The sequence below is a fragment of the Octodon degus genome, unplaced genomic scaffold, assembly GCF_000260255.1.
Source record: "Octodon degus isolate 3935 unplaced genomic scaffold, OctDeg1.0 scaffold00005, whole genome shotgun sequence".
Taxonomy (NCBI): Eukaryota; Metazoa; Chordata; class Mammalia; order Rodentia; family Octodontidae; genus Octodon; species Octodon degus.
The window spans coordinates 10932671-10949497 of record NW_004524581.1 but is presented as its reverse complement, the minus strand read 5'-3'; the positions used below and the strand labels follow the sequence as shown (position 1 = coordinate 10949497).

The following is a 16827-nucleotide window of genomic DNA, read 5'->3' as shown; positions in this document are numbered from 1 at the left end:
TCCAGTTCCCACCATTCTTAATCACCCTTTACCCACCTGCCCAAACACGGTCCCCCCACCACCACCACGTTGGAAGGCTTTCTCACTGTACTCAGTGTCTTTGTATCACTAACTCCCAGTGCATCGGACAGCGAGCAGCAAGAACCCCAGTGCCATCGGGAGCCAGCAGCCAGCTTATTAACGAAGTGATTGTAATGCAGTAATTTGTACTTCTCAATTACCAGCACTGGCTTGATTTTCCACGCATGCACTTATGCACACACATTCAGGGCACACAGACCAGGCGTGGGGGCTTTCAGGAGGGCACAGAGCCAGGGAAAGCCCTCCAAGCCCTGCCCCTGAGGCCTGCAGGGATCTGATCCGGGCCAAGGCAGGAACGTGCTGCCAGCCTGCCACCCTGCGAAGGCCTGGTCTGGCCTGTGCACCTGCCCCTCCGAGTCCCACTGCCCGCTGGCCCTAGCTGCAGGTTTGGCCTCCCCCAGGACAGGTCCTCTCCAGCCTGAGACTCCCACACCCCTGGCCAGTCGTGCTCCTAACCACCGCTGCCACCGGGGCCTGTGTTCTCAGACACGCCGGCTTGCCCACCAAGCAGTACAGAGCGAATGTTGGAGCTGCCCTCGGACCAGCTGGCCCTCTGTCCACCCCACACAAGTGGCTTGGAGCAGCCAGCTGGGTATCCTGGCCAGGGCAGTCCTGGCAGCTCCTACCTCGGGGATGCGCACACTGTAGGGCTGATTGTGAAAGGTGGGTGCGTTGTCATTCACGTCCCCGACCTGGATGTTCACTTTCCGTGTGATCACCTGGCAAGAGAAGGGCACAGAATTGGCACTGACACCTGCCCCTGGACTGTTCTCCCCCATGCCACCTGCATGATGGTGTCAAACCCAGCACATGTCTCCCAGGGGACCAGGGCCTAGAAAGACACTCACCCCCTGGTGGTCGCTGACAGAGAACTCCACTGTGAACTCAGACTTGGTCTGGAAGAAAGGAGAGAGGGAGGAAGGCAGAGTTAGAGAGCTGCTAGGTGCTGGGGCCCTGGCCCACCTGAGGGTGCAGAGACCTGTCCTGCCTAGGACCTGTTCTGGGGCTGCCTCTGCAGTCCCAAAACTGCCATCGCCTTTAGGCAAGGATAGGAAGTTGCCATATGAGCCTGAAGAGCAAAGATAGAGAAAAGTCAGGCATCTTGCGCGCCAGACATTTGGCTCTGTCTCAAAGTTGCAAGTAAGCCAGGCACAGCGGTGCACCCATGAAATGCCCTCTGCTCAGAAGACTGGGACAGGAGGGGCAAAACCTCAGGGCCAGTCTAGGCAACTTAGGGAGCTGCTATCTCAGAAGGGCCGGGGGCCATGGCTCAGGGACAAAACACCTGTGGCTTCAATCTCCAACACCCAGGAGAGGGCAAGGGCTGGGGTATGTTACACCCTTGCCTCCCTTTGCTAAGCGTGCCTGTGTCATCATCTACTTTTTTTTGTTTTTTTTGTAGAACCAGGGATTGAACTCAGATCCTTGCGTTTGCCAGTCAAGCGCTTATCCTACTGAGCCATCTCCCCGGCCACTATCATCTCCTACTTCTCTAGAAAATTCCTTTGGAGGAGGATTGGGTGGGGGTCGAGGTAGGTTTTACATCTACAAAGATGACCCCATGGGCACAGTTACTCCTGCCCATCTGATGTTGTATCCCTGTTTAAAGACACCCCCCCCCAGTGACCCCATGTCCTGACATCAGCCTGGCCCTTGAAGAGAGATGTCACTTAGGAGGATGCTACTGAAGGGTCAGAATGGGCCTCAGAGGAAAGGCCCCAAAGATATTGAGTCACCTTCTGCCAAGGTCTTTGCCTGCTCCTTAGGAAAGAGGGGAGCAGGGCTGCAGGTAGGGTATACCTCTCTGTCCAGTGGCTGCCGAAGCCACACCACGCCAGTGTCAGGCTCCACGGCAAAGAAGCGGGAGGCCTCCTCGCCTGACACACCAAACACAAGGGGGTCGTTGTCCATGTCCCGGGCCAGCAGCTGGGTCACAGAGGAACCTGAAGTGGCCAAGGCAGAGAGAAGAGGGCAAACAGAGGAGGTCAGCTTCATTCCTTACACCTTGCTGGAGTGGCTGGCCTTCCGGCAGGAAACAGCTGCCCACAAACCCCCAGCAGTGTGACTTCCACAACTGAGGTATTTTCCAGCTCTTATGACCAAACCTGGAAGTACCAGACAAACTTAGACAACCAATCACCCTGGTGTTAGGCACCCTTAAATCCCCAGGACCTATCGCCAAAATGGCTTGTGCGTGCAGTGTGCCATTTTCTGAAGAAGGCAAACATCTTCTTGGTTCCAGGGTGGGGGCTGTTGGAGCAGACCACCATGTGGAGCCACACCTCCTTTCCAGGATTCAGCTGACCCTATCAGAGGGGACAGATGCCTTCTTGCGCTCCACAAGTGATGCTTGTGTTTACTGAAGCAGTAAATGAGGGAAGGATCCTAAGTGTTGGGAATCTGACCTAGAAAAGTATGGCTAATGAGCTTTTTGTAAGTGAACGTCAAAGAGGTCGTTTCTAACAGGACAGTGATAGCTAAGGCTTTTGGGCCCTAATCAGGGGCCAGGCCCTGAGCCTAGTAATTCCCATGTATGGAGCCATTGAATTCAGTCCCTGCTAGCAATCTCCCTCTTACCTGATAAGGCCAAGAAGAGCGATTGTGTAATTTCCCAAGGCCTCCCAGCTAGCAGAGGGCACAGCTGGAGTCCACGGCCCAGGTAGTCACAACCCAGAATCCACATCTGTCTCCACACTTGCACATCTCCAGAACTGACACTGAGCTCTGTGGACTTCAACTGGGAGCCCAAAATGGAAATGGAAGATCCTGGGGTATCCCTGGGGCTCCTGGGTGACACCAGACTCTTGGTCCATTCACAAGGGGTTCACTCATTAAATCCCCCAGCAATTCTGTTTGGTAGTCATTATTACACCCATTTCACAGATTTGGGTGTTGAGGCTTGGGGACGCAAAGCAACTTCTCCAAGGTCAAACAGCAGAACAGCAGATGATGGGGAAAAAAAATTGGAAGGAGTTGTGGAATCACAGCACAAAGCTCCCGCAGCCAAAAGATCAAACCCTCCTACTCAGGGAGGGTGAAGCAGAGGGCATTAGCAAGTTGCCTGAGGTCAGATGGTGGCGTGGTCAGCACTGGAACCCAGGCCTCTCAATGCCCACCTTCTCAGCCTGATGCTGTTTCCCTTCTAGGCGGAGAGAAGGGGCTATGTGAGAGCCACAGATAAACAGCATACTTCCCAAAGTGTCTGCATCCCTCAGTGACAAGGAGCACAGTGACAGCAGAATGTGCTGTTTATTTTAAAAGACATAACCTAAAGCTGGAAAAGGATTTCCACCCCCAAGCCCAGATTTCCAGGAATACTCAGTCCTTTCCCTTGCTAACATTGGATAAATACTGAATGCCTTCCCAGTGTCCCAGGCAGATTCTACACCAGAACCGAGGCCCATGAGGCCCTGCTCTGCGTCACAGAGTCCACAGCAGCCTGAAGCCTCTGGAATTCGTATCTGTGGCCCCCTGAAAAGCTAGGCCCAGGGGATTCTGGGAAGGCCTCGCTGGCCGTCCAGCCAGGTCAGTACTTCGGTCTGATATCCCAAATGGCTCAGGCCCGACACTCAGGTCCTCCGAAGAAGGGGTACACTGGGCAGGACAGGGATGGGGCCATCAGCTGCTGTCACCCACCCTGTAATTTCCTGGACTTTTATCCATTTTCCCCTCAATTATGTGCTGCTCAAAATGGTCCTTTTCAGCTTCCTCACGGGCTCTTGCCTGCTCACGTCTTTTTTGTGTCTCAGGTAATTGCTGGTGACCTTTTCTAAGTGTGCTAATTAAACGTGCCAATTTAATATCATATTTAAGACAAGACGCCCCGCAATTTCCAGCTGGACACATACCTCCCTGCCCAGCACAGCTCTGGACTCTGCAGGAGCTGGGCCGCCCTGGCTTCTCCTTTCTCTTATCAGCTGAGGCTCCCTGCCCCGACTGAGGCCAATCCACAGGGCTCAACTCCAGCCCAGCACACCGAGGAATAGCCACTGGGAGGGGGACAGTCCTGGCTACGCAGCCCTGGGGTGCGCATGCTACACACAAGCTCTGTCTGAGAAAGAAAGCATGCCTGTGTCTCAACCCACACAATAGCAAGAGCACTTAAAAAAAATTGTGGCAAAATGCACATCACATGAAATCCACCATTTTAACTAAAATGTATAAATCAGTGGCCATTAGCACATTTGCAATGGTGTGTAACCATTACTACCAACTACTTCCAGAACATTTGCATCACACCAAAAGAGACCTCCATACTCACTAGCAGTCACCCCCAGTCCTTCCTCCCCAGCCCCTGGCAACCACTAACCCACTTTCTGTCTCTATGGGCTTACCTGTTCTGGACATTTCACATAAGCAAAACTGACCTTTTGTGTCTGGCTTCTTTCACTCAGCATCGTACTTCCAAGGCTCATCCATTTTATCACATGTATTAAACATCGCTCCTTTACTCCCCTTGGTCCTGGGGTATAAACCCATGGCTCACACATGCTGGGTGAGAGCTCTACCACCAAGCAGCAGGCCGGCCCTGCTCTTCCTTTCAATAGCTGAGTAAAACTCTATGGTGTGGCTATAATGCAGCCCGTTCATCCATTCATCAGTCCATGGGTTGTCCCACCTTTGGCTATTGTGCATGATGTCACTATACCCACCTGGGTGCCAGTTTTGGTTTGAACATTTGTTTTTAATTCTTGGAGGTACATACCGAGAGCAGAACTGCGGGGTCACATGGTAATTCTATGCTGAACTTAGGGAGGAATCCACAGTGGCTGCACTGTGCTGTCCCCCCCCCCCCCCCGCCAGCAAGGAGGAGACCTGGAGCTCTTCCCAGTGGTAAGAAGAGACCCAGTGACTTATGGCACCAGAGCACCCTCGACCATGGCAGAGCAGGGGCAGATAGGCATCCACAGCAGGTCCTGCCTGCTCACCCTTGGCAGTGCCTGCCAGCCCGAGTGTCAGCTGCCAACCTCTGCCACCCTGCCCGAGGGGTTCTGGTCATCACACATAGCAGACAGGCCTGAAGGCCAGGCGGCTGATGCTGCTGGTGGCCGTGCTCGGTGAGCAGCTACAGGGCAATGATGAATAAAGAGGAGATGCTGGGGACAACTTAGAGGCCGTGTTCCACTCTGGCTCACGGATCCCCCAGTGGGGTTAGCCTCTAGTTGTCCACGGGGCGAGATGTTGATGGTATGACTTGAATGTGTCCCCCAAAAGTTCTTGTGTTGGAAACTTAGTCTCCAGCTCACCTGTTGATGGCACTTGCAGGCAATGCCTGTGGGAGGGAATCAGAATTGAAGAGGCCATGACTCAGGGCAGGGCCCCGTGATGGCATTAGCAGGTTTACAAGAGGCCTGAGCCGGCAGCTGGTGCCACTGCACCCAGTGAAGCCCTCACGTGTTACGATACAGCATGAAGGTCCCCGCCAGATGCTGGTGCCAGGCTCCTGCACTTCTCAGCCCCCAAAACCACAGCTAAATAAAGTTCAATTCTTTATAAACCACCAGTCTGTGACATCCTGCTCGAGCAACAGAGAACAGGCCAAGGCAGAGGTGACGCATCTTGAGGGCCTACTCCTCCCCTTCCCTGTCCCACATTCTCTGCCCCCTCTGTGTTTCCAGGCTCCCCAAATAAGCCACCTGGCCCTCCATCGCCATCACAAAGCTTGCTTTTTCTTGGAGAGAGAGAGTGTGTGTGTGTGTGTGTGTGTGTGTGTGTGTGCACGTGTGTGTGTGCATGTGTATATGTGTGTGTGATTTTTCTTTTTGTACCAGGGATCAAACTCAGGACCTTGTACTTGCCAGACAGGTGCTTATGTCACTGAGCTATATCCCCAGTCCAAAAGCTTGCTTCTGGGGAACCCAAAGAAAACCAAAGCAATGCATCAGAAGCACCCAGGGAGCACTAGGAAGGAGCTGAGGGTGGGAACATCTAGTCCCCATGGCCCCTGCAGGGAACAATGGGGCACAGCCAGGTGCAGAAGTCCTGGTGCTGGTTTAGTGCAGGGGGATATTCAAATATTTAACAATGGGCACAGTACAGGCATCAACCAATCAGGAAGGATGCTGGCCATAAACAACCAGACCAGTGAGTGCAGCCCGTAAGTCAACCTGGTTTATGGCTCACATTTTAGATGCAGAGAAAAGCTCCTCCAGTCCCAAGATGATTTAAGGGCTCCGTCTTACGGCTCCCAGCTCAATCAGTGCAGCTGGAGGAGTCTCTGTATTTGGTGTGTCCGCCTCCATCATGTGGAAGCATCACTTCTGGGCTACCCCCTTCTACTCTGTGCCAATCCACCCAGGCCAGGGCCCAGCCTGACCCCCTGGCTGGGAAGCTGACTAGCAATGAGCTTAAATCATACTCAGAGCAGTATTACTCACTATAGCCAAGAGGGGTAAGCAGCCCATGTAGCCACCTGTGGGTGGGTGGGTAGGTAGATGGATGGATGGGTGGGTGGGTGGGTGGGTGGACAGACTGGATGAGCAAGTTGTAGCACATGCATCCAATGGAATATTACTTAGTATTACTTAGTTCTAAAAGGAAAGGAAATTCTGACACCTGCTGTGACATGGGTGAACCCTGAGGACAACTATGTTAAGTGAAATAAGCCAGCCACAGAAAGACAAATAAAAGAGAAATCTCCCTTTTACAAATAGAGTAAAAGTACCTACAGTACGTAGAGAATGTAGAGTCATGGGATTTATAGAGACAAAGTAGCATGGTGCTTTCCAGGAGCTGGGGGAGGGTGGAGTGCAGATTTATCATTTAATGGAACGATAGTACCATTAAACCACCAGGTAGTTTCAGTTTTCAAGATAAATAGAGTTCTGGAGATTGGTTACATAAGAGCGTGAAGGTACTTGATGCTACTAAACTACACTTAAAATTAACTGAGACAATAAATTTTGTGTGTTTTCCACAGTTAAAGAAATTTAAAAAAAAAAAAAAGCAAAGTAGGTCATACCCGAGGCCCTAGTGGTCTAGCCCAAGATAATGCACCCCCTCCCCTCCACATCGCCTGGGCTTCCTGGGATCATGCTCTTCTGGCCCACAAGGCTTCTTTCTGTTTCTGAACAGGCCAGGTTTCTGGCTGCACAGGCCTTTGCCCAGGCTGTGCCTCTGCTGGGCCGGCTCCATCGCTACGTCACTGTACCCAGGAGGCTCCAGGCTCCTCTCCCAGGCCAACCCTTAGCATCTTCTCAAGGCCTTCCATAAACACAATACAAGCTCAGCCACACACAGTCTAATAAGACTTCTGGCCGCTCTTGTCCCCACACCCTAATATATTGTCCTTACAGCCCTTCCTCTCTGAACCAATCCATTTATTCACACGACTTACTGACTGCCCACCCCAACCCTCTGCCTGCCACACAAGCAGGGGCTCCATGGGAGTGAAGGCCTGGCCTGTCACATTTCTGGTAGTGTCCCTAAGCCTGATAGAGCTGCTGGCATCCTAGAGGTACTCAAGGAAGAAAGGAACAACTCTGGCACCTGCCAGAGATCTTGGAAAGGACAGCCCCCAAAGCAGCAGAGATCTCTGAGCCACAGCAACAGTGTAGCAAGTGAGTCCCTGACTGTGTGAAGGACAGGAGATAGCTCACTAATCAAACCCAGCACAGTCCAAACCAGCCACACTTGGTTCAGTGAAATCAGAGCTCGGCCCCGGAAGGGGGTCCAGGCTCTGAACAGTTGGCCCTGTGTTCTCTCCTAGGGCTGTCTCTTCTCTCTCGGCAACTGAGTATCCTATCTTTGGCTGCAAGAACCCTGTCTTGGGACAGGGTGCCCTGCCCTGGAGGTCAGGGGATGGTGAAGGTTCAGGTCAGCTCAGCAGATGGTGGAGGTCACGGGGAGGTGCAGGGCCAGGGCCACATCCTCCGCCATGGCTATAGCCGCTCAGCAGCAAGCCACATCTGTCTTCCAGTGCAGGGAAGACAATCATGGCTTCCCTGTGGCCCTGCTGAGCCACGCTGATGGCTGAAATGACTGTTATTACTATCATTGTTGTTATCTGCACTGAGGGGTGAGGGCCAGGATTGGTATGCCAGGCCGCTCCCGGAGAGCTGCTAGACAGGGGGCCGGCCAGAAAGTCAGGCAGGACGGGGCTGGGCTGAGAGGCCTTTTATTTTTTTTCTGAATTGGAGAAGGATAAAAATCTATGTGTGTTTGAAAACAGAGAAGACTGCAGAATGCACAAGGAGGGAGAAAGGACACTGTGCTTCTACCTGGCAGCAGCTTCTCCCTAAAGCAAGACACCTCCCATGGTCCCCGCAGCACTGAAACTGTCCCCCTCCCATGAGATCCAACACTCTTCCCAATGTGAGTGCAGCCCCCAGCCCAGGCAGCTGCCACCCGCCGCACTTGGCAGCTTCACACACTCCCACACCCATGCTGCCGCTGCCCCCTGGGTGCATCTTCTCTCCCACACCTCTGCATGCACACTAGGGTCATGGGGCCTTAAAGGCAGAGGCTGCAGCTCCGGGACATGCTTAATCCCCTCCCTTCCCTTCTCCACCTCTCCACCACAGACTACTATTCCTCCAGGGGCCAAGGAGTTAGGCAGTCCCTTCTCCTGCCCATGCAGACATTACTAATCAATCACAGCACCCTTTTCTGTGGAATTTATAGTCAACTTCAGAGCTGTTCCCAGCACTGGGTTCCATGCAGCTGCTATCATCAATCCTAAAGACACATGAAAGCAAACCTCTTCCAATCTGACCTAAAAGGACTTTTACCAGCTGTGATCTACTGTCCCTCTCATCCAGAGGCCAAGGATCTAGTGCTGTGTCCTGCCAACCAGCTCAAAAGCAGGAACCTGTTATGGCCAAAAGGAGGATAAAACACACCAAACCCTTCCACTCTTTGCAGAAGGAGGAGCCTCGGCCTGCTGTGAGGCCGCTGTGTGGATGAGCCTGGGCTAAGGAGACACAGACAGCAATTCCAAACCCCAGCTCCAAGGCTGTGGTTGTGCCCAGGACTTTGGAGACTCAACTCCCTGGAGCCATCTGCCTGATATACCCCACCCATGGGAGAGAAGCCTGGCCTATTCCTGGCCTGGCCCTGGTCTCTGCCACTGAGGGGCTTCTCCCCTTCCCTCCTGTCCCCTGGGGCAGCCCAAGCAGGGTGGCCTTGGAGCCTGGGGTCTCATCTGTCTCTCCTCTGGGATCAGACAGGCCAGTTAAGTGCCCCAACTCCTGCGGCTCATCTCATCTGTCTTAAGTCCCCTCTCTGCTCTCCTGCTTTTGATCAGCTCCTTTGGCTAACCCCCCAGCTTCTGAACTTGTTTTGACCTCAGAGGAGCTTTCTGGGGGGTTGGAGTTCCCAGGCTCTGCACCTACCCATCACACAGAAGCCAGCTGGGCAGTAACATCTGATGTTGGGCCCTCTGCCCTGGCAGGCCGGTGGCCTCCCACACTCTTCACTGACAACCACAACCACCTCTGCTCTCTGCAGAATACCCTGCCCCAGGAGAAAGAAAGTGTCCCCATCCCCATGCCCTTGGTCATCTCCACACCCACAATGCTGCCCACTTAGAGCAGAGGCACATGCTGCCTGTGGGAAAGGAACGCGCTCACTCACCTATGTGCAGGCACTGTGCCAAGGGCACCATCCACTCAAGCACTGTTCCTCCTGATGACCCTACACAGAAGGGCTGACATCTGCTCTCCAGGTGAGGAAACTGTGGCTCACAGACACACCGCGATCTACCCCAAGTCACACAGCTGAGTCTGTCTGACTCTAGTCCTCTCCTGATGCTTCTCACCCAGCCTTCTATCCAAGCCCAAAAAACAGCAGCAGGAAACGTCTTCTCACCTTGTCTCTCAGAGGCTGATCCCCAGGGGAGCCTCCTGCTGGCTCTAGACTCTGGCCCAAAGGGGAACATTCTTGTCAGAATGGTGGTTATCTCTCCTGAGAGTCGCACAAAAGAAGTGAAATACACAACGACATTTTTTTTTTAAGTTAAAAAACCCTGGAGGAATGGTTAGCCATTGAGCATCAACATTTGAGGGCCCTGGCCCTGGCCCTCGGGAACCCCAACTCTTTTGTTACTGGCCCTGCACAGCAGATAAAAGGCATCACCTGCTAAGGTCTGCAGGCCTCCACATGCCCCGAGTCACCATAACCTTGGTATTCCAGAGAGGCTAAGTCACGTGCCCTATGTCACTCAGATAGCAGAGCTGGGACTATTTACCAAATTTCCTATGACAGTCTTTCATTCATTCCCTCAGCAAACCGAGCAGCTCACATTTCAGGGGGGCAAATCCAAGCTTCTGCTGCACCACACACTTCTTTATAACCCATGGCCTACAGGGCAGGCATTAAAAGAAAGCCTGTTTGCAGACTGGATGCCAGGGACTATTCCTACCCCTCATCTGTGTCCCAGACGGTACCCTCAAGGCAGGTGCTCCTTGGAGTCCAAGGGCTTGGGACACAGAAGATGCTCTGGGAGAGAATCAGGTGCCTTGCTCTGGCTCACGCCCAGCTACGACCCACCGTGTGCCCCTGGGCCACTCATGCTGTCTCTGCACTCCCAGTCCCCTCTGCCACCAGGAGGGCTGGAGTCGGTGGCCGCAACACAGTGTCTTTGGGAAAGAACAAAAGCACACATGGCAAGTGGGTTGAGGCTCCCGTGCCCACGCCACCCCCACAGCATGGTCTGGCTGCGCGGCTCAGGGGTGAGCTGATGGTCACCCAGCTGAGCAGCTGGCAGGCGGCTGATCTGACATTCAAACTGGTCCCCCAGGTTCCCAGGATGTCGCACTTTCTGCCACGTCACACTGAAGTCACATCCGTCAGCAACAGCTACAGTATCTGGGCTCTGCGGTCACACATATCCGAGACAGGTGCCCAGCACCACGGACAGGACAGGGGCTCACAGGGTGGTTCAGAATAAGCTGCCATAGAGCCAAGGTTCGTGAGAGATCAGGCACTTTTCTCTGTCCAGAAATAGCAGCCTGAGCACAAAATGGCCGAGGAAAAAAGGACTCAAGAATGTGTGGTCTGACCTTCCCAAGTCCTTGCCGCAGCTCCCAGGCCCATGGGGGGCCGAAGTCCTTTCTCAGGGCCCAGAGAGCCAAGTAGTTACCAGATTGAATAACAGTGATAATAGTGGGGTGGGTGTTTTTTTCCCCTCTCCTGAAACTTTTCAATTCATTGAACTGTTCAATTAATTTTACAAAAGGAAATGTGGAAAAATGACGGCAAATTGAACTTGACATTATCATTAAAATAAACAGAGCACTGCAGGCCGTTAAAGGCTAGTGAAGAGATAATCTAAACACTGCCAGGCTCACGCTGGCTCCTCCCTGCTCAGAGCGACCCTCACACTGCCCTTCTGCCCTGAGTTCCAGCCCCAAGGCACTCATCACAGTTCCACACAGCACAAGGCTGAGGCTGTGCCCCTGAGACCCTTTGTTGCCGTGCCCTGGATGAGACCAAAGGGGAGGGCAGCAGCCTCCAGGAGGGAAGCGCCTGGCCAGACAATGCTGCTGGTCGCTGCATCCGGGCCTTTCTTTGTCTCCAAGCCTCCTTCTGGTGCAGGGAAGGGTCATCTCAGCCCTGGCTGTGCACGACTAACACCCGTAGCAACTTTGAAATTCCACATGCTGAGCTGTGGCCCAGACCAAGTACATCAGAATCTCTGGAGAAGGACCAGATTTAAAACCAGAAAGACCCACCCAAGAGGTCCACTGAACTGAGGTGGAGAGTCTGGAGAATTTCTGGGGCTTTTCGGTCTTTAGGACTAAGCCAAGAAACAGCACTGTAGAGTGACCTCCTGTCTGTCAGAACACTGCAGCCACCCATGACCCATGCCTCCAAGGTGCGACTCAGGGTCTGGGTTCCAGCCACAGAACTTTCCAATGGGCCCTGCCAAGTGTAAAACCCTCGGGTACCTCTAGTACACAGCAAGGCTGGAAGTACACAAGTACACCTCTTCCTGTGCCCAGCAGCGAAGCCAAAGTCTGCACCTTTCTACGTGTGAGTTCCCCCACGGTTGGACTCTCCTCTACTTAGGCTGATCTACAGGCAGGACGGATACATGAAAAGATCTATCTATTGCCCTTGCTGTGTTCAAAATTTTCTAAATCCCAATGTAAAAAGAAGTTAATTTATGGCCCCGAAGCAATGATACTTGACCTGATTTCATATTAGCATGCTCTAGGGAGCTTCTAAATTAAGGCTGTCCAGGCCTATATGCTAAGAAGCCTGTGTTAACTAACTGGTCCCTTGTAGGGTCTGGATGCTGGTATTTTCTTAACTTCCCTGAGTATTTCCAACATGGGGTCCAGTGAAGAACCCCAAAGTCACAGCCATGATTATCCAACTCGAGTTTACATAGCGGGACTGTGTTTGTAGTGCAGAGTGGTGGTCCTAACTAGCTCCCGGGGGACGCTGCCCAGCTATTGAAAATCAGTGGGCTCCAGCTGCCAGGGGCCCAGGCCTGAGCTATCTGAAATTCTCCATAAAGGTAACTTGGCTCCAGGAAGCCTGGGCCTGCCAGTCTGACTCTGGAATCTCACCCCCTCCTATGCCTCCTCTGTGCTCCCCTCCAGCCGGAGGGGTCCCAGCTGGGCTTCTTGTCACCTTTTCCACAGCAGGAAAAGGAACTAAGTTGCAAGCAGACAGCAGGTGTGAAAGACACCTTCTCCCTGCCCAGCCTCCCCCACTTGGAGGAGGCCAGAAAAGGGCCCCCAGAAATCGCTTTCTCTTTGAGGACACTCATAATTACCCACAATGATCACAGCACCATCCATTTCACCCTAAAATTAATACATCACGTTGAGAATGATATCGCACTAATTTATCACAAGATTTATGAAACTTGCACTTTTTCTAATGAGATTTATGCAAATGCTGTTCTTGCCACTGTTTGTGTTTTTAAAAGTTTTGAGGGTGAATTGAGGGTCCGGAGCAGTGGGCGGAGTTCCCTCCGACCTGCAGGCCACAGCGCTTCCTGTCCTTGGGGGGACCTTCAGCTTGTGTCTTCCCTGGACACAGATCTCCTCCCGTACCAGGTTCCCTTGCTGGGCTCCAGGGGAGAGCCTGGGCTTCTCTAATCAGAGGCCTTCTGGGCGCTCGGTCTAAACAGTGGCAGGCGGCAGCATCTTGCTAGACAGGGTGAGGACAGCAGGGAGCCAGGGAGGCACTCAGGACACCGACTGAGGTGGCGCTCCCTCTACCTGCACAGGTTTGGCAGTGCTCTGGGCTCGCTTGCCCTAGCGCTGGCCTTGCCGCCCTTTATCAAGCATCGATGGTATTCCAGACCCACTGTGAAGCACGTTGCATAGACGGTCTTGTTTAATATCTACCTCAAACATTCTCACACTTAAACGAGGAGACTGAGTATCAGAGAGGTGTAGCAACTTGCCCCAAGCCACACAGGACGAGGTCGAGTCAGGATTCGAACCCAGCAGCATCGAGCCTCAAAGACAATGTCCTTATCTAGTACCAACCTCAATAACCGGCAGACCGCTCCTCATTAGCAACACTCCACATATCCGAGGGCCACATCCCACATACTCGATTATCCAGAACACGGATTTAAGGCAGGAAACTGGCTCCAAAGACATCGAATAGCTACAATTCTTAGCATGAACTACGAGCATTACATTTCAAGCTCACTATGAAAAAAGGGCACAGTCGGGTCTTGCTTGATGCCTGCTTACTTTCACTTTATGTAGGATTATAACAAGGTGTTCTGCTCTTTTCCATTTGTAGGAAGCCTAAGCAGGTACAGGGACAATTACAGGAAGCACACGAAAGGGAAAGATTAAAAAAATCCCCTCAAAAACTAGGAACTTAACACCACGTCGGTCCCTTCCTGTTGGTGACCACACGCTTCACGATGGAACGATGCTCAGAGCAATGCTCCGCAAAGTGCAGGAAGAGACTGCATGATGAGTCACCCTATGCGCGAAGGCAGGTACATATATAATCAATCTTATGAATATTCCATGCAAGCCATTATAATTAAAAAAAGATTTTGTGCTTAAAGGAATGCTTCCCGAAGTGTATTTCACGAATCATTAATTCCCTGGGAGTCTAACGGGTACTCCATGAAAAAGCATTCCTTGGTCAAAAAGATGTAGGAAACATAATATCTAAGACAGAATGAGAACCAGCTTCCTTCCTCCATGACCTCCCAGAGCCCTTACTACACCAGATGCACTGGGAAGCCACATGAAGGGCAAAGAAGGCTTGGCTTTCTCCAGATTGAATTGGGAAGGCCCTGGGCCAGGAGCTTGTCAGGCTATTCTTAAGGTATATCTTTTCTTGGGGTGGGTGAGTGGATGGACGGGTGGGTGAATACACAGATAGAGAGGTGGGTGGATGAATGGATGGTGTCTTAGTTACTCTTTTCTCATTGCTGGGACAAAATACCTAATGCCCCAAATTAAGAAAGGAAAGGTTTATTTAGCTCACAGTTTGTGGAGGTTTGAGTTCATTTTCGGCTGGCTCCAAGGCAGAGTGGCACATGGCAGCGGGCAGCAGCTCATGGTGGCAGAAAACAGCAAAGAGCAAAGGCAAGAGGAAGAAGCAGGGGCAGCAGGGGCAGAGGCAAGCCCCAGTAGCACTCATTCATAATCCCAGCAGTACTCAAACCCATAATCCCAGCCTTGGATCAAGAATTAATCATGAACTCTAGAACCTCACCCCAATGATTGCATGAGGCTTTAGGGGGGACAACTACACACAAATCATAACAAATGGGTACAAGGATGGGTGGATGGGTGGATAGGTGAATGTGTGGATTGGGGATAGATGGATAGATGGATGGATGGATGGATGGATGGGTGGATGGATAGATGGATGGATGGCTGGATGGGTGAATAGGTATATGGGTGGATAATGATCAGGTGAACAAAGGGGCAAATGCAGGCGCTCTTCTCATCAAAAGTGCACTTCTGTGCCACGGAAAGACCTGTGGCTGGGTCTGGGCACACGCCCCCCAGATGACTTCTGCCTATCTCCCTGATAGGTTATCAGTCCTGGCATCAGTGACGGGAACCTGGGCTTCCCAAGCTGGGTGGCAGATGAAGACCTGCTGGAGCTGCTTCTTACTTAGGCTAAGTCTTGAGCACTAGCATGGTCATCATGACAGCTCTAAATCCACACCTAAGGCACTGGGGAGATAGCTGTCTAGGTCCCTGTCTAGCAAGAGCAAAGTCCTGAGTTCTATCTCTAGCACCACAGGAAAAAAAAAAATCCAGGCCTGATGCCCACACCTTTGAAGTACTGTCCTGATGACAGATCCCAGGCCCTCCCCTGGCCCTGCCACCCATGCACAGTGGGCATCCAGCAGCTACACACTCTCCTAACAGTGCCAGGGTCCCCTCTTGGCCTGTTTGTGCAGCACCCCCCTCAGGGGCCTCACCTCACTTGCCTTGTTCCTGCTCAGGAGGCTACAGATGGCCAAGGCCAGAAAACCCTCACGGGCCCTTCGTTAGCCCACCACATCCCTAAGAGGCTTTAGACCCCTTCAGTCCTAGCTCCTCCATGCTGACTCCCCCCACGCTGTCAGTCCTCCAGTCTTTTTCTCTCAGCTGATGTCAAGTGTCCTGAGCAGTTACTATGATCCTTGTTCCATGCCACATCCTGAGATTCTAGCACTGCCTGGCATGGGCAGGCTCTTTATCAGTGCCTACTGATCAAGGAATGAATGAATGAATGAATGAATGAATGAATGAATGTATGAATGAATGAATGACTGTGGTGAGGAATCCTGGAATGAGCGCTAGGCAAGAGAGTCCCAGGGTTCACAGGAGTGTGGTTTTAGTCATACTGAGAGCCACACCACACCAAGGCCTCTGCCCCAGTCCCAACTGGGCACATCCTGAGGAGAACCTGCTAGTGATACTGGAAGAGCAAAGATGAAGCAGGAAGCAGCTTTCTGAAGACCCATCAGCCTGGCATCTGGCTACCTGGGATGGCTGCTCTTAAACTGGGTGAGCAGAATTATTAATTAGGCAGAGGGTGAACTTCTGGAGTCCCCATCCATTAGGATGAGTCTCCATCCTCCCAGGCCCCACCTCACGCAAATGTCGATCAAGGTGGATGCAGGCATAGACAGAGAAGCAACAGATTAAAGGTGGGAGGCATGGGAGTCCCTTTGTCAAGGAGCTGCCAAGGAGTGGTCCTTCCACTCTGCGCCACACTTGTTCTCGCCGGACCTCTGTGGGCCCATCCTCTGACCATGGTGACTGAGTCACGCCTGGCATCTCATGGGCCAAGGCTGTGGGCACAGGACCTTGTCCTTTTGATGATGTGCCTTGCTCTTCAATTGTCTCCTGCGATTTGCTAGTGACTCCAGAGGCCTCGGGAGGAGGAAAAGAGCACAGGCGTCACCCTCATACAACTCCCTCTAGCCTTCACTGCACACAGCATGCTCTGTGAGGCAACCAGCACCCACAGGACTTTTCCCCCTCAAAGCAGGCTTAGAAAGAGCCATCGGATGCAAGTGGCAACCTCCCCTCCTTTAGTCACATGCAGGAAGCTGGCTGTTTGCACGCTGTGCTCTCATGCTGAGTGATGCCCTCCAATCTGGTGTGACACAGCAAGAAGGGTCTCAGGTGTATCTAGACTTTCTGGCCTCCAGAACTGTCTGTGACAAATTTCTTTCTCTATAATTAACCCAGGCTTTTTTTTTTTTTTTTTTTTTTTGCGGAACCGGGGAATTGAACTCTGGCCCTTGCGCTTGCCAGGGAAGCGCTTATTCCACTGAGCCATTTCTCTGGGCAGGGCAGAGAAGCT

The 16827-nt window shown here is 52.5% G+C and overlaps 1 protein-coding gene across 7 annotated transcripts in view; it reads right to left on the bottom strand.

The window, feature by feature from the left end:
- Cdh23 (cadherin related 23) overlaps positions 1–16827 on the bottom strand; it is a 373574-nt gene that overhangs the window by 272280 nt on the left and 84467 nt on the right. For all 7 annotated transcript variants that reach the window (XM_023718494.1, XM_004623978.2, XM_023718498.1 and 4 more), the window contains exons 4-6: positions 1882–2024; positions 930–977; positions 708–800 (exon numbers count right to left, since the gene is read on the bottom strand). In XM_023718494.1, coding sequence (XP_023574262.1) covers positions 708–800; positions 930–977; positions 1882–2024 — 284 coding nt within the window. The remainder of the gene's footprint in view (positions 1–707; positions 801–929; positions 978–1881; positions 2025–16827) is intronic.